The sequence below is a fragment of the Xenopus laevis genome, chromosome 5L, assembly GCF_017654675.1.
Source record: "Xenopus laevis strain J_2021 chromosome 5L, Xenopus_laevis_v10.1, whole genome shotgun sequence".
Classification (NCBI taxonomy): domain Eukaryota; kingdom Metazoa; phylum Chordata; class Amphibia; order Anura; family Pipidae; genus Xenopus; species Xenopus laevis.
In genome coordinates this window covers 119,271,081-119,295,456 of record NC_054379.1, presented here as the reverse complement: position 1 = coordinate 119,295,456, position 24,376 = coordinate 119,271,081, and the positions used below count along the sequence as shown (strand labels likewise).

Sequence of the window (24,376 nt, the reverse complement as noted above, 5' to 3'; positions counted from 1 at the left end):
TCTTATGGCGAATTAGTGATGTGAGGGCTGACCCGAACCCAACCTCGCTCACTCCTTTCCGCAACCTTCCAAATACCGACTTCCGGGTTGAGCTTTTATAGACGTGCGCCTCTTGCCCCGCATGGGGCAATTCAGGAAGTCTGGCGCCTTATGAACTGTATTAAGGGCGTTTTGTGGTTTTCCAGGAATCGCCTCATTCTGCGGAGGGAGAGGACAAGCATCCAAGACTGCAGCAGACTTATCCAAAGTCTGCTGCGTGACTACAACATCCGCCACTGCCTTGAGGAAGAAGAGGACTAAATACCATTTCCTTCTCCCTATTCTCCCCTCACAGTTTAAGCAGAAAATAAAGTTTCGGGCAAACCAAATCCACTATCCTCACCCCTCCCCCATCCCCCCCCCCCCCCACAAGCTTTATTATTGTACAGAAAGACATTTTGGAAAAAGAATTAATGTAAAGTCTTGTGTGTGTATATATATATATATATATATATATATATATATATATACATACATACATACATATATATATATATATATACACATATATACACACACATACACAAGACGTTACATTAATTCTTTTTCCAAAATGTCTTTCTCTACAATAATAAAGCTTGCGGGGAAATGATCTACCATATATTAACATTAGGAACAGTAACAAACAACACAGACACAGGAAAATACATCAAATAAAATAGTACAACACATATATTATCAAATATATTTACCGTTACATGAACATTTAATTGGAGGCATAATAGACAGAGGATGAAGGAGATGCCTCTCCCACAGAGCTTACAATCTAAAAACAAGCAGCCATGCGGAATAAAATGAAAATCCCCCGTTGCTATTATTGCTCTGCCAGACAGCGGCCAAAGGAAATGCACAACTCGCTAACTTATTAGATAAACTGAATGTAAACATGAACCCTTCACGTGCCTGCGCCTGGCCGTGAGCGCGCTTCCTGGACCCGCCCCCTGCCACGTCACCAGACAGGCCGGAATAGACATGGCGGAACGGAGGAGACACAAGAAGCGGATCCAGGTAGCCGGGGATATCCCTTTGCTCTAGGGAGATTGGTAGTTTAGTGATGTCGCCGGAAACTGAGGCGCCTTTACATTATATGTTTTGTTGCATGGCCCCTTTGTTACTGTACGTATACCTGGGCTCAGTTGCTCTCCCCTTCCACATATACACATACAGACATATTCACATTCACATACACAGACAATGGCGGAGGAGGCCGAGCCCCCAACATGATTTCTACCTCAATTGAGGGGCTCGAATGTCACCGTTACAGCAATATAGCGGCTAGCGTCGTGTTACACCTCCCAGCTTCTTTCTGGTGGGGCATAGAGAGATGTAGTTGTACAACAGCTGCACAGACAAAGGCAGAAGATGAAGCAGATGTTTCAGGGCAGGTGAGATCGGGCAACGCTACCCAAACCTCACACGTCTGTCCCATTGGAAGTAACGGGATGCTACATATGTGCAAGTAATTATTACCAGTGGGGGTAGTGCCCTGCTCTGGATTGGTCAGTCTGCAGCTCCACTTGCTCCCCTCTTTGCTGTATTATAGTGACACCCCAGCTAATAAATCGTGTGCCAATGTGACTGCTGGCTAATGGAGATATACAGTATATATATATATTTATATATGAAGCTGCACACCTGGCATGCTCTTGAAGCATGCAGTTAATACAGCGCTGTGATTGTGCTTTTAGTTTAAGAAACCTCAAATACTTGGCCTTCCTGCTACCAATCAAATAGACTTCACCCTAACTAGCCTTCACCCCAACCCCCACCCTAACTAGCCTTCACCCCAACCCCCACCCTAATTAGCCTTCACCCCAACCCCCACCCTAACTAGCCTTCACCCCAACCCCCACCCTAACTAGCCTTCACCCCAAACCCCGCCTAACTAGCCTTCATCCCAAACCCCACCCTAACTAGCCTTCACCCCAAACCCCACCCTAACTAACCTTCACACTGCCCCCCCCCATCACTGCTTCTTATTAAACAAGTCCCACTTATCCTTTCTTTGGAAAATACCTCACCCCAAACCCCACCCTAACCAGCCTTCACCCCAAACCCCACCCTAACTAACCTTCACACTGCCCCCCCCCACCACCACTGCTTCTTATTAAACAAGTCCCACTTATCCTTTCTTTGGAAAATACCTCACCCCAAACCCCACCCTAACTAGCTTTTACTTCAAACCCACCTAACTAGCCTTCACCCCAAACCCCACCCTAAGTAACTAGCCTTCATCCCAAACCCCACCACTGCTTCTTATTAAACAAGCCCCACTTATCCTTTCTTCTGATTATTTGCTATATAAACTACTCCCAACATTCTTTAGCAAATAAGGATGTTTCAGTGCATGCTGGGAGTTGTAGTCCACCAACAATTGGGGACCCAAGTTTAGAAACAAGGGGCTATAAGGCAATAATCTAAGACAGCGGCCCCCAACCACTTGATTATTTCAGAAACGCTACAGAATTTTTAATTGATTGTATTACAAAGTTTCTTATTTCAGTATGCTGAAACTTGTATTAAATTTTCATTTTCATGATCGTTTCCCTTTAAAAGAACAGGCAGACTTCCGTGTATTATATATGTCCCAATAAGGAACAAGCCAGCTTTTCAGCCCACCTACAAGGACTGTTGTAGCTGTGTCTTTGGAAATGTATAATATAATGAAACATGGGTAAATGTGTTCAGTGTGCACCTGTTCTTTTAATTTACTGCTTTAATCTGCTCTGCTGCCATTTGTACATGTCCAATCCAAACAAATACAAATAACTCCTGCTAAACAGGCCTAGTGAATGTAGATCCAAATGTAAATAAGAATAGTAAGTAATGTAGTAAACTAACTGAGGTAACATTGCCTGGGAATTTGATGTAAAATAATAGAATAATTTAAAAAAAACATAAAAAAAAAAAAAACACTCTGCAGCCAAGTAGTCCTTTATTACCCAGCATTACTTGGAAAACCATTCAGGTCTCAGGCAAATGGGATGCTTCACCAAACTCAGCACCCCGTGTTTATGGTTTCTCCTTTTGAACAAGTTCTGTATTGATGAGTAATATAGAACGGATTGGTTAGATGGCAGGTATGTGATTTTGGGACAGACAGAAGGCAGACTATAATTCAGTGCCTTTGCAAACCCCTGGGTACATGTTTTGTCCAGTATATGGAATGGCACAATGCCATGGGCAGACCTGTGATTTTTGGGGTAAACAGATCGCATATTGAAGCTCAGCTATGTAACTATGTAAATGGTGGTTGGCAGCTTGTTAGTTAGTTTGCTTCCGTTTAACTAGGAAAGTTGAGACTAAAGACAAATAATAAGCTGGAAATCATTGTTTGATTCAATAATATACAAAGTTACAACTTGAAAATAAATGAAGTACAATTGTTTTGTTTCTTTTTGTTAAAGGAGACATATAGGATAAATGAAAACCCCCTAATTTTGTTGGCAATAATGTATACTGTCTTCAAAATTAGCCCCTTTACTGCTCCCCATAGATGTTCTCTGGTCCCTGTCTCTGTTTCAAATGAGGGGTGACAACATATCCTAATGGTCACTGCCAGAAGCACAGTAGGAGGGGGACAGCCAATTACAGCCCTGTAGACAGTTCCCTATCAGGTCAGTCTAGTTGCTGATTGGTTCCTATCCTACAGTGAAGAGTGCAGACGGCTCCCCTGCACAGCCTGGGAGAGGAGGCAGTAGGCAGTGGAACAGATGGGCGGGACTAGTAGGGTTTTTGCAGAAATTAACCAGTAACCAGAAACACTACCTTTTAAAGCAAATTTCTAAAAGAGTTTAATGCACTGGCACATTCTTGTTTTTTTTTTTTTACAAAATGTCCCCTTTAAAACATACTGATGGACAATATCAGTTTATAATTCACAAAAGCCATGAATATCTTGTAAATTATATCCTTATAAATGGTGAGTTCTGATGTCATCAGTTATAAACGGTGAGTTCTGATGTTATTTCTGTCACGACTCACTGAAATTTGTGTATAATAATAAATAAAGTACTCCCAGTTGCAAAATATGAGGATATTAGAAGTTACCTTAGCGTTCCATGACCTGTATAAAAACACTCAGCATTTGGCCTCGTGTTTTTATATGGTCATGAAACTCCTCGGTAACTTATAATATCCTTATAGTTTACAAGAGGGGGTACTTTATTCACTATATAATACACAAAAGCCATACATATCCTGTAAATTATATCCTTATAAACGGTTCTTAGTGATGTCATCAGTTATAATCGGAGCTTAGTGATGTCATGGAACTCCTTTACAATTTTGTTTAATGCTAAAATACTTGTAGAAGTAGGCTGGGAAAGGCCACTACAGTGTACAGGTACCAATTTAAAAACAGTGCATAATAAAATGAAATAATGTTGTGTCTTGCAGGAAGTGGCAGAGCCAACCAAAGATGAGAAGGCAATAGCCAAGTACCTGCGCTTCAACTGCCCTTCCAAATCAACTAATATGATGGGCCACAGAGTTGACTACTTCATTGGTATATTGCTTCTGCATGCTATATGATTTATGTTTAGCATGGAATCTCCTCCAACACATATACACTCATTTGTAATCATTGGTCCAGTTATTTGTAGCTTCTCACTGGCTGGGGTCTCAGTGGATGGTGATTAGGGTAAGAGCTCTAAAATGACTTCAGCTGCTGAGTAATTTAAGAGCATCTGTGTGCTCCCTAAAGGTGGCCATACAAAGGCCATTAAATCTGCAGACGGACTGTGTCGGCAGGTTATTGGCCTGTGTATGGGGCCCTCCGACAGGCTTCCCCCATCGATATCTGGCCGAAAGTCGGCCAGATATCGATCGGACAGGACTAAGAATCCAGAAGGATCGTGGCCGCATCTGTTCGTTTATGCGGTCCCGCGATCCGACGGCCCATATTCCGTGAATTATGATCCAAGCTGCTCGTAATCTCTCTCTGTGTAGTGCCACCTTTAGACTCCAGCCAGTAAAAAGCAACGGGGTATGAATCCAATTAAAGAAACAGTAAAACCCAAAAAATTAAAGTGTTTTAAAGTAAAGTGTCATGTAGTGCACTGGTAAAACTGATGTGTTTGCTTCAGAAACACTACTTTAGGACATATAAATAAGCTGCTGTGTAGCAATAGCAGAAATTGTAAAAAGGCTATATGGCACAGGTGAAATAGTGGATAACAGATAACACCATTATGTTCTACAGAGCTTATCTGCTGTGTAAGCTGAGTCTTTTCTCCTTTGAATGGCTGTCCATTGCTACATAGCAGCTTATTCATATAATCAGTAGTGTTTCTGAAGTAAACACAGCAGTTTTACCAGTGCATTATATTTGTATTACTTTAAAACACTTTCATTTTGTGATGTTACTGTTCCTTTAATGCATCCTGAGATAGTGATGTCTGTAAACTGTTAGAAGCAAGTCTAAGCGAATCTACCTAGTTTGTTAAATAGAGTTTAAAGGTAGAGTTATGCGTGTGAGTCTAGGTACTTACGTGTTCTATATTCTAAATGCTTCTTTATTTCAAGTTCTAAAATAGTTTTAAACACTATATATTTTCTAAATCCTGAAATGTAAGTTCTAATTCTAGTAAAAATGTATTAATATATCCTGAAATAAAAGGTTTTCCAGGTCTGAAAACCAAACCTTTCCTCCGTAAGGAACAGTGCTGCTGTCCTATAGACAATAAAGACAGTTTTATTGAAACTGGAGTTCTGTCTACTGGAAGAAAATCTCTGTAAGGAACCACAAGAATTCCACATGCTTATTCCTTCCAAATCATGGGCCCACCCAACTGCAGGAAGTGACACGTAGCTGCATATTGGGTGCATCAGAATGCCAACTGGCTCTCTGGGAAGAACAGGGCTTTTGGCTGGTAAAGGGAGTAAACTTGCAGTACAGACCTTAGGTGGGGCCTTGTACAAATACTACAAGCATTGGCAGTTGAATGTCTCTTCTCTAGGTAGTCTATTAGGAACAAGTTGCTGTAGTCCCTAAGGTTGTTCTAGCTCAGTGGTCCCCAACCAGTAGCTCGTGAGCAACATGTTGCTCTCCAGCCCCTTGGATGTTGCTCCCAGTGGCCTCAAAGCAGGTACTAATTTTTGAGTTCCTAGCTTGGAGGCAAGTTTTGGTTGTATAAAAACCAGATGTACTGCCAAACAGAACCTCAATGTAGGGTGACAATCCACATAGGGGCTACTAAATGGCCAATCACACCACTTATTTGGCACCACAAGAACATTTTTCATGCTAGTGTTGCTCCCCAACTCCTTTTACTTCTGAATGTTGCTCACGGGTTCAAAAGGTTGGGGTTCCCTGATCTAGCTGGAAAAAATGTACAGCCTATTGAATTAGAACAGAAAGAGAACTTGGGATGGAAGGAGGCAACGCTTATAGCAGAACTCTTTCTGTTCTGTCATAGGTGGGTGGAAATATCTCTGTGGGGAGTGCTGCAGAAAGATGCTAAAAAAATCCTTTAACTTAGCCTCAGAATATCAGCTCACTAACTTATGTTTTCATGCAGCTTCCAAGGCGGTGGACTGTCTAATGGATTCGAAATGGGCAAAAGCCAAGAAAGGAGAAGAAGCTCTCTTTACTAATAGAGAGTCGGTGGTTGAATTCTGCAATAGGTATGATTATGCAATAATTATATTCATTTTAGTGGATTGTACCTGTTCCTGGTTCAAACATTTGCATGTAGTAACTTTCCAGATATATTCGGGAAAGGGCCATAATGGGAAATAAAGTCCCACAGATAACTTGGAATACAAAATTATACCACATATTTCTTCCAGGGATAATTCGGGAAATAGATATGCCTATTACACACAGACCACATATTCCTGCTAGGGATGCACCAAATCCAGGATTCGGTTGGAGTTTTGCCTTTTTCAGCAGGATTGGGCTGAATCCAAGTCCCTGGCCAAAACTTTTGGGACTTTTCATGTGACGCAAATCAGGAAGTTTTTTTTTTTCTGTTTGGCTCTTCCTGGTCCTATATTGAATATGCAAATTAGGGTTCCGATCAGTTCAGTATTTGGACTAATCTTTCAAAAAGAATTCAGGGTGTGGCTGAATCCCAAAATAGTGGATTCTGTTTATCCTTATTCCCTGCTCTCAGCCATGAGTTGAGATAACCGGTTTAACAGAATGATAATTGACAGATTATATAGGACATGTATCTGGAAGGGCCAACTTGCTCTTTGTATAATATTGATTTCTTACTCTTTAAAATACATTTTTAGTAAAACCTTTTTCATTGATAAAATGCACAGTGCAATACACAGCAAATAACTTTTTCGACATAAGTTGTTTGTGGAAGTATAGGTAGCACTTATATGTGTTCTAGTTAATATGTCAGGGAGTGGGCAGTCTCTCATTGCTTTTGGCATTCTTTCTACTCCTACTTGAACTCATCTAGTGCAGGGCTTTTTCTAAGTTTCCCTGCATACATTGCATAACTGACCATTGAGACTTTTACTTTTCCAGTGCAAATCGAGTAAACCTACAAATCACTCATTGTGACTGTCCATTAAATGACACAAGTTTATGCTATGCAAAATGTCTAATGGCATCCAGTATAGGAGTCACAGTAAATGTGTGGCTGGGCAGACTGGACCTAAGATATAGTAAACTCACATTGCTTCTGACTATCACAGTGGATAATATGAAGTGAATCAGTGAGAGCAGCACAAGAAATAATTAAAGGACTCCGATTTGACTAGATAAAGCAACAAGTAGCAATGATACTAGTCAGAATAAATCCACAGATAGGCAAGAGAACCAAGCACTTTATTATTATCAATTAGGGATGCACAAAATCCACTGTTTTGGGATTTTACTGAATCCCAAACCAGGTGTTGTCAGTTTGTTATGCCGAGGGGCTAATGAGTACTGTGCACTTTAAAAATGTTATAACGTGATGTGTGTGACAGAAAGTCACTTGGTTTTAAGGATTTGGTTAGATCAGGCACTTGGATTCGGAAAAATCCTGCTGGAAAAGGCTGAATCCGAAACCAAATCCTGTCTTTGGTGCATCATTAATATTATTTTAAGGTATATATGAGATTTATGTTGAGATAAGATGTTTTCTTGTTGAAATATCCGTAGTGTACAATTACCTGGAAGGACCTTAATGCAAACATACCATGGTGAATGCAGTAAATGCTCTGTCTAGTTTAATAATGTTTTCAGTAAAATCAGCTAAAGGAATGGTAAGAAACTGAAGGCATCCTTCTCTCTACCCACACATTCATTTTTGTACCAGTGGCTCGCAGACGTTTGTTTGTTGGTGACCTTTTCTTTAAATACTATTTTTATTATTTATAACGTGTCACTGTAACATTGCAGTTCAATGTTTATTGCATTAGTCCATAGTAGTTTCCTCTTAAACTGGCATATCCAGGTTTGTGTTAGAAGATTACTCCAGTGGCAGCTAGGTTTACCAGGTGTTCATGTTCCCACCCTCTCCCCCAGAAGTTCAGTTTATTAGGACATCAAAATTCAGCTGTTAAATGCCAGATGATGCAGGGAGCTGTAGGTCAACACCTACAAGACTGCAGGTTGAGAAATCTTTTTTTTTTTTTTTTTTATTGTTAAACATTATTATAAGACTGTTATATTTGTTTGTTTGTCAGTTTCATTGAAACAGGTGAACATTTATTGGGTGGGAAGATATTGAAATTTTAAACAAATGTGTGACAATATGGTGATCTCTCCATGGTATAGTAATATATAGTTATAGTTAATTCACATATTATGTGCAAACACCAACTTAACTTAAAGCGACTTGATTTGGTCTCCATTTTAATTGTAGTATTAAATATATAAAAATATATATATAAAATTCTACCCCCCCCCAATCTGTTTTAGTTTGTCACAGTAATCCTTTTACCGTGATCTCTTTTTAGACTTCTGAAGAAACAGTTTTTCCATCGAGCGCTGAAAGTGATGAAGACAAAGCCCGAAAAGGAGGTGAAAAAGGAAAAGGAGAAAGAAAAAGGAAAGACTGATAGTGGAAAGGAAGATGAGAAAAAGAGCAAGAAAGATCCTCCCAAAGAGGAGAAATCAAAAAAGGAAAAGAAAAAAGAAACTGAAAAGGAGGAGGTAAAGAAGGTGAGTATGAGAACTGCTGAAAACTATGTTCTTATGTAGTACATACAGTATATGTGGCAGGATGAGGTTAGGAGAGTAGGTAGTAATCTGTATTCTTCTGTTTTTGGCACAGCACATCTTGACCATGTTAAAGAAACAAATATTTACTGCATTATTTTCTGACCTTCAAAGCCAAGGCTCCTCCCTTTTTTTTTTTTTCAAAACTGTTTCATGTATCTGTTATTACAGCTTCAGGGAAAATAAAGAACTTTTTTGCACCTTAAGATGAAACCTGCTTCATGCTCATTTCAAAAGGTGCCCTTAGATCACAGAGTTTTGAACTTACATACACAGACTATATGAAGGAGGGGTTTTAAGTACAGGTTGGGTATTTAAACGTTTCATCCCAGTCCTTATTATCTAAATCCACTATTTTTGTTTTGCTCACACCCAAGCTTTAGCAGTGACTTACTGTGGACTGAGTGGTGGAGATTTACATCCAGATTAGATATTAAACCTTTAATAGCACTCAGTTTGAGTTAAAGGAAAACTATACCCCCAAAATGAATACTTAAGCAACAGATAGTTTATATCAAATTGAATGACATATTAAAGAATCTTACCAAACTGGAATATATATTTACATAAATATTGCCCTTTTACATCTCTTGCCTTGAACCACCATTTCGTGACTCTATCTGTGCTGCCTCAGAGATCACCTGACCAGAAATACTACAACACTAACTGTAACAGGAAGAAGTGAGGAAGCAAAAGGCAGAACTCTGTCTGTTAATTGGCTCATGTGACCTTACATGTGGTTTGTATGTGTGCACAGTGAATCTTAAGATCTCAGGGGGCGGCCCTTATTTTTTAAAATGGCAATTTTCTATTTATGATTACCCAATGGCACATACTACTAAAAAAGTATATTATTATGATAATGGTTTATTTACATGAAGCAGGGTTTTACATATGAGCTGTTTTACTCAGTATCTTTTAATAGAGACCTACATTGTTTGGGGGGTATAGTTTTCCTTTAATCAGGTTTTTGCCATATATACTGTACATGCTGATGCCTTTGTTTAATAGGATGAAACTCCTGGAACTCCAAAGAAAAAGGAGACCAAGCGCAAGTTTAAGCTAGAACCACATGAGGATCAGGTTTTCCTAGATGGAAATGAGGTGGGTCAGTATCTTTAGCTTGGGGTTTTGTCTGGGTTGGAGCTGGAGTTGTTTTTCTGCAGCAAATTCTGTTATTACAGTTTAAAGAAGCTTTATTGTGGTACTGCTGGGGGAAAGATAAAAACTTGAGGCACACTGGCAAACATTGGCTAATTTTGCATCAGTGCAGTAAGCAATAGTAACTAATCAGGGATTTACTTTTAGTTTGTAACTCGTACTGGCAGTACGAGAGTACTGGTAGTAAGTACGACAATTTAAAGCTGTTTGCCTTTGGTTGCTGTGTACTGCTCTTGTCCAAAATAGCACAGGGTTTGTTCTCAACATGCAAAAGAATCACTGTTTTCTGTGAAAGGTCTGCCTAGAAGAATTCATCCATCTTTGTATTCTGTCACAGGTTTTTATACTTTTAGCTTAAAGCGATACTGACACGTTCCTATAAAAATCATAGGAATGTGTTCATATCTAGGAGCTGCTGCACGCCAAATAGTTTCCACTAAAAGCCCCCCCCCCAAACTGCCCCCACCCTGCGAACCTTCTACGTTGTTTCAGTGATGCTGGGCTGGGGGTGGAGCAATCCTTCCATAGGCTGCAGTCCTGTTTTCATTTTTAATTAGAATATGGATGGATCGCTCCGCCCCCAGCCCAGCGTCACAGTAAAACAACACAGAAGATCATTTAGCAGTGTGAGAGGGTCGGCTTAACGTTTGCAGGGCTGGGGGCAACTTGGGGGGGCTTTTAGAGGAAAATATTCTACATGCAGCACCTCCTAGATATGGATACGTTCCTATGATTTTTATAAGAACATGTCAGTATAGCTTTGAGGGCAGTGGCACATGGGAAGATTTGTTGGCCATGATTTTTTATGCGTGGCTGCAGGTGACAAATCTCCCGAAAATGCCTCTCCATTGCCAATAATTAAAAAATCACTGGCGGTAATCCCAAATTATCACCTCTGGAGGAAACTTTGGGTGATTTAGCTTTTGTGCCTACCCAATTTTTGCAATGAGCCTATCTCCTGCTCATGGTTACAAAAACATAATTATATCATTCACCTTTCCACAGTTGCAGGGAGAACAAAGTTAATAAATGAGCATTTACTCCCAAATTTCAATCTCACTGTATTGGAGGGGGCTGGGGTGTTGTTTAAACGATTGTTCTAACACGCTACCCTTGGGGAAGAATCAGCCTTTGTGAAATTAATAATTGTTTTCCCACCTTAATTTCATTGTTTTCTACATCTTTAGGTATATGTGTGGATATATGACCCAGTCCATTTTAAAACATTTGCCATGGGCCTCATTCTTGGTAAGTAAGAGTAACCGTTCAAAAAAGTTTTGATCTTTTACCTAGCCAAGTGTTTTTTGTTAGTCACTATTTTTAGCCAGAGTTAGTATGTGGCATTCATACATGCTTGTTGAAAGTTTGTTCAGTCATGTTGTCATATAAGAGTGGTTAGCTTGCTTTCGCAAGTGCTGGGGCCATTGGTTCGATTTCAGCTAAGGCAATTTGTAAGATGTCTGTATATTATTCCAACATATACAAGTGCTGCAGAATATGTTGATGCTATATAAATAAAGGATAATAGTAATAAAAGAAGTTTACATTTTCAGCTCACTACATGGCTTTTTTTTAGCAGTTTTAAAGGGCTATAGTTGAGCCAATTTGTTGATGGTATACTAGGAAGATTATTACTCGGGGAGGACCCCCACAGTCCCCAGTAGTGGATAAATATGGTTAAATACAGTCAAAAATGGAAGCCATTGTTAGAAGCAGTGAGAATTATCTTCATTGTAATATTTGCCTCCTTACCCACATTTCTCTTTCTTTTTAAAAAAAAAAAAAAAATATATATATATATATATATATATATATATATATATATATATATATATATATATATATATATATATATATATATATATATAATTTTTGAAACCATTTAAAGGATGAATAATGCTGCCAGCCTTTTTGATTTCCATTCTTGTATTTATAATACATTGCCGATGTTCTAGTCTTTTTGCTAATCACATACTTGGGCAACCAGGGACACACTTGTAGTGCAGGAAGGTATACTTGATGCAACATATTGACATTGCAGTCAAGAGAATTTAGAAATGCAAGTTCAAAGCACTAAAATGAACACAAAATTGAATGTGCATTGATGCCAGTAATCAAGGCACTTTTAATCATACATACTCCCAGCAATTTGCAGCATGCACCAAAGATTCAAAGTTAAAATTTTCAATTCTAATTTTTTTTTTTATGGCCAAAACTGTAAAATTCAAATAGGGAATTTATTAAAATTTGATTCGATTTTTTAAAAAAAATTCAAATTAGATTTTCGAGATTTATTCTACACTGGCCCTTTAAGAACTCAAATTCAACTATTCCCCACCTTAAACCTGCCAAATTGGTGTTTTAGCTTATGGAAGACATCCTAGGATCAATTTGGAGTTGTTTGCAGCCGTCCTGACATTCGGTTTTTTTTCTGAGAAAAAACTAGGATCGTGTTATTAGGTTTTTTTTTTTTTTTAATAAATTTCGATTGGTCGAATTTTACGTTTATGGGAGTTTTAAATAACTCCCATGAACTCGAAATTCGACCCTCGATAAATCTGCCCCTTAGTATGTTCTACAATGGTCTTTTCGTGTTTTTATAGTTTTTTAATTGTTTGACTTCTGATTCTTTCCAGCTTTCAAATGGGGCTTAACGATCCCATCTAAAAACAAAAGCTCTGCAAGGCTACACATTTATTGTTATTGCTACTTTTTAGTACTCCTCTTTCTATTTAGGCCTCTTCTATTCATATTCCAGTCTCTTATTTAAGTCAACTAATGGTTGCTAATGTAATGTGGACCCTAGCAACCAGATGCTGAAATACCAAACTGGAGAGTTGCTGAATAAAAAGCTAAAAAACTCTAAAACCACAAATAATAATAAAAAAGGAAACTAATTGCACATAGTCTCAGAATATCACTCTCTAAATCATACTAAAAGTTAATTTAAAGGTGACCAACCCCTTTAACTAAAGGCGACCAACCCCTTTAACTAAAGGCATTATGACATATTTATATTATTATTATTAACATGTATTTATATAGTGCCAACATATTGCGTAGCACTGTATATGCCATGGGGAGATCCAGAATGGCAAGTGCCCGGCTCAGAGGGGTTTCCAGCTTCGTTCTTCCTTAAACCCTCTTTATCTGCCTCCATTGTAAAGGTTTTTAAAGCCACTTAAACAAAACATAAATTATCTTCCTCCTTCTTGAAAGCTAAGTCTCAAGCAAAGAAAAAAAACCTCACTTCCCAGTTAGCTGTAGACCAATATCCAGCGGCATACCGACTAGAAGCCCCCTCCACCCCCCCCCCCCGCAAAAAAAAATATATATATATATATATACGGGGGTCCAGCATGCACTGAAACCTTCACGCACGTCCTCTGCACGCATTTAAAATTTCCGCCATGCACACCGGCCTGCTTTGTCATGGCTATAAAGGAAGCTTCCCCTATAGTTACACAACTGCAATATCCTTGGTAAATGACAATCTTATGGCAAATTATTAAACAAGTCTATCGAATATCATACACTTTGACCAGGTCGGATTAATTTTGTGCAGATCTGAACATAATAAACTGGATCAGATCTCTCTATACTAACCCTACCACTAGATTTAAAATAAACTACTCACTTTCAGAACATAAAACATATTAACCTTTTTCTTAAAAATGTTACATAAATATTTTTGATAGAACTTACAAGATATATTAGATACAATATGCACAGTAAACTGTATCACATCACAGTTCAAATATAAATTATTCCAAGTGATTAAAAAAAATGCATCTGTAATAAATGAACTCACAGACATGGATGGTGCATCATTATACTGTGCACAGGTTGTGCAACAAAGGGCCATGCAGTTCTGTTGAAGATAAACAGTATAATTGTTTCTTTGAGGACAGCAGCCGATTTTCTGCCTGTCCCAATCTGTATCTGAAAGGCCCAGGTCATGTATCAGCTGGGTGAAGGAATTGTTCTGGTCAGGACAGACAGAACTGGTAGCTGGTGTTATTCTGCATTTGTGCAGAAAGTGAATGAATCCTCATTAGATTTAATGCTTTTTTATCAAACACAGTTGCTTATCTATTCCATATTGAATAACAAATGGCTTTCTTGTTGTAGTTATTGCAGTAATAGCTGCGACCCTTTTTCCTTTGTGGCCGGCTGAGATGCGCGTCGGGGTTTACTACCTCAGTGTTGGAGCAGGATGTTTTGTCGCCAGTATTCTACTTCTTGCTGTTGGTATGTATTTTCGAACGGGGGAAAATCTTCAGAATGACACATTACCATTAAAGGAGAAGGAAAGCTACGGAAGCAGTTTATTGTAAATAGATTAGCCACAATAGTACAAGCTATAACACTATATTTATTCTGCAGAATGCTTTACTATACCTGAGTAAACCACTCTAGAAGCTGTCTCTGTTTGTTTAGGATAGCAGCTGCCATATAAGCTTGGTGTGACATCACTTCCTGCCTGAGTCTCTCCCTGCTCAATCATAGCTTTGAGCTCAGATTACAGCAGGAAGGGGAGGAGGGAGAGGAGCAAACTGAGCTTGCCCTAGAGGTTTAAGCTGAAAACAGGAAGTCTGATACAGAAGTTCATGTATACATAACAGAAGGAAAGTCAGATGATATGATCCTTTATGTACACTTCTTGATTGCAAGGGGGTAAAATATTAGTATGTACTCACTAGAGTGAACTTTCTATTTAGTGTATGAGTTCAGTTATGAATAGCCCATGAATGGCCCAACCCCCAGTGACAGGTGGATGCCATTCATGCAGATCAGAACCGGTATTCTTGGTCAACCAATAAAACACATGACATTAGCTTTACGTTGCGCTGTGCGTTGGTGTACAAGTAACATAATACTGGTTGTAAACATCATGGTCCTGCTTGAATTATTTCCTGTATGTGTTCTGTTTTTAGCAAGGTGCATTCTCTTCCTTATCATTTGGCTCTTGACTGGAGGAAGGCATCACTTCTGGTTCCTGCCTAACTTGACAGCAGACGTTGGTTTCATTGATTCCTTCCGACCAGTTTATACACACGAATACAAAGGACCAAAACCTGACCAGAACAAAGAAGAAAAGTCTGAAGAGAAAAAGCCACTAAAATCAGACAGTGAGGATAAATCCGATAGTGAGAAGAAGGAAGAAGAAGACAGAAAGGCTGAAGCAGCTGAGGGATCAGGGACTGAAGGCTCCGGTGCAGAAAGGCAGTCAGATACAGATAGTGACAGGCGGGAAGATGAAGGCTCACAGCATAGTAGTGGCAATGGAAATGATTTTGAAATGATCACAAAGGAGGAACTTGAGCAGCAAACTGATGAAGGAGACTGCGAGGAGGAGGAAGAGGAGGAAGGCACAGCTGAGAGTAGGCCTCTATGTGAAGAATCTTAAGACTAGACTGGTGTTTGTGACTGATTAAGTGCAAGTGGATGGATATTTCCTTAGAGTGATCACCAAACATCACATAGTTTCCTTCACTCTTCTTTACGATATGCAGATTCTGTAGGGATCATCAAATGTGTTAGGATTTAAAAAAATTAATTGCCAGAAAATAAATTGCATTGGAGGAAAATCCAGTCTTTGTCAGCGAAACAAAATGCTAATTCAGAAGTTGTGACAGTACGTGCTGGCCTTTTACCTTACTCCTTCTATCCTGTTGCTGTGTAGCTGAATGTGATCCATGTGTAATATTGCAACTGTCGGGTTCATCTATCTGCATGCAGCACAGACTCATTGCTGCTTGTCAGGTGCATCCCATATAGGTCTGGTCATTTCAGGAAGCTTTTGGTATAACATCAGCAACCAGATGTAGCGTATTATTTCATTCATAGTTAACTCTATGAAGAAATGTTTGATATCCCTGGAGGGGTGCTGGGAGTTGTAGTCAAACAACAGAGTCAGAATAGCATCTTTCAGCATCTTCCTAGACTTTTCCACCAGTAACACTGACACCATTATTCTATAGCCTATGAGTGTGTTTTGGATAATTCCAACATCATTTAGAGCAAAATGAGAATGAATTTGATCTATACCGTTAAGCCCTTAAAGTGTTTATTCTCTTAATGATTTTGCTGATCTCTAGCTTACGTATAGTTCATATATATCAATTAAATATATATAAAGAAACTTTATTTTATAAAAAAAAAAAACTTTAATGACAACCTTTCTATCTAATGGTTGAACAGAGCGTGTTAGTACTACATCGTTTTTATATTTCTGGTACTACCAATTCTCCCCTATGTTAAATTGTTTAGACTAAATCGAATAATATAAACACATGCAACAGGCCCTTATACAGAGAATGTCCCAGGTTGATTCCCAGCACCAATTCCCTGTGTGTAGTAGTAGTAGTATTAGTAGTAATGTATGTCTTTTTCCTAAAAATCCCCATCACCACCACATTCAATGAGTTGCTTGGAAGTGCTCCCTCTGCATTATGTTCCTGATCATAAATAACACCAATTTAGTATATGTAGCTGTTATTTGTGTAATTGAATGTCACCTGATGGGCCAAGATGAGAAGAACAGATGGTGGCTAAGGAGCATACTAATATATAGTAGATAAGAGAGAAGTGAAAATAACTTGTTTTTATAACTAAGTGCACCTTCATGGCATAGTGTACAATGTTTTGTCCTGCAAAAATATAGTTTACAAATAAATATTGGTTATTTTAATTGAATTGAGATGGTAATACTGGTGGTCACTGCAAAAGTTTGATGAAATACTGGAAATATTGGACCTGGCATGTGTTTACAGTAAAAGTCCAAGGCCCTGTTAGATACAGAGGCTTGTATCCCTAGGAATTGGGGAACTTGGGAAGCTGCTAGAACCTATTCATGTGCACTTTTTCCATGCGCATAGTGCTTAAAGCAGGGATAGGCAAGGTTTCAAGTGTTGCAGTTAGTGCACCAAACCTTACCCGTGCCTTAGCATAAGGGTGTACCTATAACCCACATGATATAGAGATCAGTGTTCAGGTGCAAATACACTCAGTTCTGTGAGTACACAGCAAAACTTTAAAGGAACGAGTCGTAACTGTAGTTACTCTGTGGAGACGGATTTCCTCTATAGGCAGATGTAACTCTTTTCTAAATTATTGACTTATTTTAATTGTATAATTCACCTTTCAAGATTATAATGCCTACAGGACACTGTCCCATAGTATGCTTCAATTCCAGTCAGAACTTTGATGGAGGTTATTACAGGCATTGTGTGTCTTTAGTCATGAGAAAGCCCTGAATTGTGTACAGGGAGTTTTTCTGTGGGATGTAGTTGTTTCCAGGCTTTAGTTTTGTGCCAACATTCCATGTATGTAAGTATAAATAAAACAATGCTTATTAAAAGTAAAGGTGACAAAATACTGTGTCTGTGTGTATTGTCTTGTCCTTCATTTATCATAAACATGCATGCGGTGCAAAGCAGTGTCAGGAGACATCAGGCATTGTAATTGCAGACAGATCAGCAAGAGGTGCTACTCATACAAATTCATGATAGTAGTAGTCTAAAACTGCTAATACCATGAAAATGCAAATTACAAAAGTGCAATTTTACATTTGAATTTCCCAGGGCAAACGCAGTTGTACGAGAGCCAACTTTTTAGTTAAAGTTCGGGCTGGTGCGGTTTTCTGCTGTTAGGAGCACCGGCCCGAGGGTTTCAGGTAAGTCAATACAATCACTTGGGGGTGCCTAACATTTGGCACCCCCAAGTGTACGATGCCTTTCCTTCTCCTTTATTATGTTCTATGAATGATGCTATATCTGGCCCACGGTACCTAAAATCAATTGGGTGGATGTCCCCTTGGATTGTACAGATAGAATGGGCACTATTTATTGTTACCCTTAAGTTATACAGAGCTAACATGTTCGAGAATGTAAAATTATTCCTGTCCTTCCCATTCCACTTTTAGATTCAGATTCCGTCAAATTCTATCATAGTCTTAAAGTAAATCCTGAATAAGGTACATTTGCTTTACAAATGATGTATTGGTATACATACAATGGTAAAATATACAGACCTTCCAGTAGGTGGTACGGTTTCCCAGCAGAAACGCCATATCTGTTTAATATGAGATACGGAAGAGAATACTGCAGTAAGAGGAGAATATTCACTTGGTGTTTACACATTTATTTACAACAAGGCATCCGCACACAAGTATGGCACATATACTAAACCTTTTCTTTACATTTTGTTGGTGGAAACCCTCAACCACTGTAGCACTTGCCTATAATAAACAAGCATGGCCTGTGCGTTCTCACTGGGAACTGAATCTGAATAGAAGTATATTATAAGTGATAGAGGAGTTCCATGTAAAAGCACAAGGCTGAAGGCCAAGGTCATGGAAGCAGGTGACCAGTTAATGCTTCCTGCTGATTGGTTTCCATAGGTTAATGAACCTGTGCAAACATTGTCATTTATTACATAACCCCATATGATTTTAAATGTTAGAAAACATTTTGGGGGCCCCTATTGCACTGACTTACTGTATAAACATATTACAGGTATGGGACCTGTTATCCAGAATGCTAGGGACCTGGGGTTTTCTGGATAACAGATCTTTCTGTAATTTGGATCTTCATATATTTAGTCTACTGGAAAACCATGTAAACATTAAATAAACCCAGAAGGCTGGTTTTGCTTCCAATAAGGATTAATTATATCTTAGTTTGGATCAAGTACAAGTTACTGTATAGTATTACAGAGAATTTTTTTTTTTTTTTAAATATTTGGATATAATGGAGTCTACGAGAGACAGCCATTCCATAATTCGGAGCTTTCTGGATAACAGGTTTCCGGACAATGGATTCTATAATTCTTCAACAATTGAACCCAATGGGCCCCTAAGCTGGGACCTAATAATTGGACCAGTGTTGTTAGTGGAGTACCGCAGGGCTCTGTACTAGGTCCCTTACTTTTCAACTTGTTTATTAAAGACCTGGAGGTGGGCATTGAAAGTACGATTTCTATTTTTGCAGATGATACTAAATTGTGCAGAACTATAGGTTCCATGCAGGATGCTGCCACTTTGCAGAGTGATTTGTCTAAGTTGGAAAACTGGGCAGCAAACTGGAAAATGAGGTTCAATGTTGATAAATGCAAGGTTATGCACTTTGGCAAAAATAATATAAATGCAAGTTATATACTAAATGGCAGTGTGTTGGCAGTTTCCTTAAATGAGAAGGATCTAGGGGTCTTTGTAGATAACACGTTGTCTAATTCTGGGCAGTGTCATTCTGTGGCTACTAAAGCAAATAAAGTTCTGTCTTGCATAAAAAAGGGCATTAACTCAAGGGATGAAAACATAATTATGCCTCTTTATAGGTCCCTGGTAAGGCCTCATCTGGAGTATGCAGTGCAGTTTTGGACTCCAGTCCTTAAGAGGGATATAAATGAGCAGGAGAGAGTGCAGAGACTAAGTGCAACTAAACTGGTTAGAGGGATGGAAGACTTAAATTATGAGGGTAGACTGTCAAGGTTGGGGTTGTTTTCTATGGAAAAGGCGCTTGTGAAGGGACATGATTACATTTTAATAGTACATTAGAGGACATTACAGACAAATGGCAGGGGACCTTTTTACCCATAAAGTGGATCACCGTACCAGAGGCCACTCCTTCAGACTAGAAGAAAAGAACTTTCATTTGAAGCAACGTAGAGGGTTCTTCACAGTCAGGACAGTGGGGTTGTGGAATGCACTGCCGGGTGATGTTGTGATGGCTGATTCAGTTAATGCCTTTAAGAGTGGCTTGGATGATTTTTTGGACAGACATAATATCAAAGGCTATTGTGATACTAAGCTCTATAGTTAGTATAGGTATGGGTATATAGAATTTATCTAAAAGTAGGGATGGGTGTATGTATGGATGCTGGGTTTTCATTTGGAGTGGTTGAACTTGATGGACTTTGTCTTTTTTCAACCCTATGTAACTATGATAGGAGAGAGGTAAGTTTATGAAACATCAAATATACTGTAGATAAAGTCTTAATAAAGTCTTAATCCTCCCCTGTTGGCTTCTGTAACATATTACAGACTTAGATGCCCATGATAAGACTGTCTCATCTCTGACCTACTAATAAAGGGGAAATAAAATTCAGTTTTGCCCAGTGAAAGCTAATTTAATTAAGCAAATTTTTAATGATGTATCTGTAATATAATTGCCGCTGAAGCCAGTATCTGTCTCCTTTGCTATTACCTGCACTGTTTGTCCTGACTGTCTGTACCAGCTGTTCAGCAGCCATCTCTCATGCAGCCAACAGTGCCATTCCCACAATAATCCATAACTGAGTATATTCCCAGCTGTACTGGGTGGTGGGATTTGGGACCTTGGCTGGAAGGGATTTCGCAATGAAAGCAGAAGGTTAGTAAATGTGGCACCTGTGTGAATGTTCTCACATTTCTCTGTCCCAGGGCCTCTCCCTCTCGGCCCTGCACACTGTTGTCCTTACTTTAATTTTCAGCCATATTATCTACAAAAAATCTCCTTCATCTGCTGTGCCTGTATCTCCCTTTAGGAAGGGTGTGTACACTCCTCAAAGGTGTTACCTAGCAACTCCCTGCTGCCACTTTGCCTTGGTTACCTCAGCAGTCAAACGATGTGAGGAAACGATTCATAACATCCCCTACAGTAATGTCCAATCACCATTATGTACTTTTTCAGCACATTCTATGGATTCTGTGCATTTTCCCAGGGATCAGCCTCACATTTTAAGCAGATATTTGGAGAACACTGAAGCTGCATGAAGTTATTAGGTACATCACATGGAATAAATGTCCGCACTAGCGCACACTTCAGGATTAGGGTTGCCACCTGGCCGGTATTTTACAGGCCTGGCTGGTAAAAATGATGGTCGACCCCAATGTTATTAATAGGGAAAAAAGCTAAATATATAGGAAGGCCGGTATTTTCATATTCAGGATCAGCGGCCTGATATTTCTTTCTATTTGTTCCTGCCACACTGCTCTATGCTACTGAATGTTCAAGGAACCTAAATGCCATCCTGAATTACAGTAACATATCCATAGATAAAACAAGGAATTCAAAAAATGTTTCTGATTTATCCTTTTCCAAACAAAGTGGTAATGGTGGACTCTGACCTAATACATACATGCAGTACATTTCTGTTAGGGATGCACCGAATCCTCTATTTAGTATTCGGCCAAATCCTTTGTGAAAGATTCGGCCGAATACTGAACCGAATCTGGATCCTAATTTGCATATTCAAATAAGGGATGGGAAAGGAAAAAGTGGAAAAATTGTTACTTCCTTGTTTTGTGACCAAAAAGTCACATGATCTTCCTCACCACCCTAATTTGCATATGCAAATTAGGAATTGGTTCAGACAGGCACAAGGATTCAAACAAATCCGAAACCAGTTGAAAAAGGCTAGATCCTTGCCGAATCCCGAACCAAATCCTGGCTTCATGCATCCCTACTTTCTGTACATTTCTACAGAGTGTGGGAGCTGATTTATCATTGATGACAGCAGCTTGCTAGATTTATTTGCAGTAAACTGGTATAAATGTCATCAATCGATTTGTGATTGATGTCTAAAATTCATGTTAAAGGGGTTGTTCACCTTTGAATTAACTTTTAGTATGATGTAGAGACAATTTGCATTGGTTTTCATTCATTATTTGTAGTTTTTGAGTTATTTAGCTTTTTATTCAGCAGCTATCCAGTTTGCAACATCAGCAGGTTGCTAGGGTCCAAATTACCCTAGCAACCACTCAGAGGGGCAAATTCACTAAGGCGGAAAGCGCCAAACGCTAGCGTTAATTCGCTAGCGTTTGGCATTTTCGCTACTGCGCAAATTCACTAACGAATGCTGGCGTAGTTTCGCTAGTGTTACTTCGCAACCTTACGCCAGGCGAATCTTCGCTAGCGACGCAACTACGCAAATTCACTAATTTGCGCAGTGTACTGAACGCTACCTTTTACGCTAGACTTCCTTCGCCACCTCAGACCTGGCGAAGCGCAATAGAGTAGATAGGGATTGTTTCAAAAAAAGTCAATTTTTTTTCTAAGTCCCAAAAAACGCTGGCGTGTTTTCTACATGATGGGTGATAGGCTGAAAAAGATCGAAAATTTTTTGGGGCTCCCCGTCCTCCCCCCTACATTTCCTGACTCATGGCAACTTACCTAGACAGTGGGCACATGTGTAGGGCAAAATAAAATTTTTATTTGCTGATTTGAAGGTTTTCTAGGCATTTGTAGTGCAGATACGTGTTCCTCCATTGAAATTTGAATTTCGCGCCGTATGCAAATTAGCCTTCGCTAGCGCAACTTCGCTTTACATAGCGAATCAACGCTAGCGCAACTTCACAACCTTACGCTACCCCTGTGCGCAACTTCGGATTTTAGTGAATTTGCAGAGCCCTGGCGAAACTTCGCCTGGCGAAGTGCGGCGAAGTTGCGCCTGGCGCAACTTCGCATCTTAATGAATTTGCCCCATTGATTTGAATAAGATACTGGTATATGAAAAGGAGATGGCCTGAATAGAAAGATTAGTAATAAAAAGTAGCAATAAAAAATAAATTGCTAGTCTTACAGAGAGTTTGTTTTTGAGATGGGGTCAATGACCCCCATTTGAAAGCTGGAAGGAGTTAGAAGCAGACATAAAATAAAAAAACTATAAAAAAAATGATGACCAATTGAAAAGTTGCTTAGAATTAGCCATTCTATGAACCACCCTTTAAATACATACAGAAACCTATATACACTGTATTTATGTAGACCAAAAATCTACAACCTATTCTAAAAGTATAATATGTTATACTTATTACAGTGTGTGTGTGAGCCAACAAGGCCAATTTGAAAAAAGGCCATGCAGGCCTGAAACGTCGTGTTTGTTCGAGATTGAGCCAGGAATCCAATAAAGGCTTTTATTATTCAGCAAGATTATGGTGCTGTGATTTTGCTACCAACAAGGCCAATGCCTGACTTCTAAAAAATGTAATTAATGCTTATTTAATTATTTATAATTAAAGTTTTTACAAATCTCATGATTCAGGTTGGGGCTAGAATGGGACAGCACAAGATCCAAATATATCCCTAGTAGGTTCATTATGTTACTGCCACTACAATATGGATAAATTGGCAAGCTTAACAAGATTAAAAGCTTAAGACTGCCACTGCCCATGCACAACAAGTAGAGGAAGAGGGTAATGGCGTGTGTGTATAGAATATGTTGTTTTTCCCAAAAGGCCAATAAATGATATACTGAAATCTATTTTGAATAGTTCATCGGGAACTGGCCCATTGCAATTCCTGCTTGTTAAAATTGAACCTCCTCTAAGCCTTTATTATTATGTAGTGGGGAGACACAACCAGTCGGAGAATGGCACAACTGTGCGAGCGATTGAGGGTTGCAGCGAGCGCTGGGCCACTCCATAGAAATATATATACTGTATATAGTACACCACTGCGTGCAGACCATCATTGGTATGTGGTATACTCAGTATATTACCTGCAGTTAATGATAATTACCAAGTTACAACTACTCAGTAAGTTACTGCTGTGCATCTCTGCAGTTTCATTACTATTACTACCATGTTTCAACTATTCAGTATATAAATACTATTGCATCTCTGCAGCTTATCATTTTCACTATGCTGCATTTCTGTATTTCATTTGCTTACGTGGTAACTATTAAGTATATTAAAACTGTGTATCTCCGTGGTTCATCAATATGGCCAGGTTGCATCTACACATTCTGTAGTTCATTGTTATTACCATATTGAACTACTCGGTATATTAATAATGTGCATTCTGTAGTTCATCATTAATACTATGTTGCAGCTACTCAGTTTATAACACTGTGCTTTTTGCTGTTCATTTTTACCATGCAACTGCTGTGCATTCTGTAGTTCAACATTATACTGTATTGCAATAACTCACTGTATGGTACTGAGCATTCTGTAGCTCATTATTAATGCTATATTGCAAGTACTCAGTGTATTAATGCTGTGCATTCTACAGTTCATCATTACAA

The 24,376-nt window shown here is 39.0% G+C and overlaps 1 protein-coding gene across 2 annotated transcripts; it reads left to right on the top strand.

The window, feature by feature from the left end:
• The first annotated feature begins 974 nt into the window (after positions 1–974).
• sec62.L (SEC62 homolog, preprotein translocation factor L homeolog) lies at positions 975–17,747 on the top strand. 2 transcript variants are annotated; one of them, NM_001093356.1, is given in 8 exon segments: positions 975–1,047; positions 4,438–4,546; positions 6,561–6,666; positions 8,947–9,151; positions 10,220–10,312; positions 11,557–11,617; positions 14,501–14,620; positions 15,307–16,537. In NM_001093356.1, coding segments are annotated over 8 exon segments (1,203 nt in total). In that variant the 5' UTR covers positions 975–1,011; the 3' UTR covers positions 15,780–16,537.
• The last annotated feature ends 6,629 nt before the right edge of the window (positions 17,748–24,376 follow it).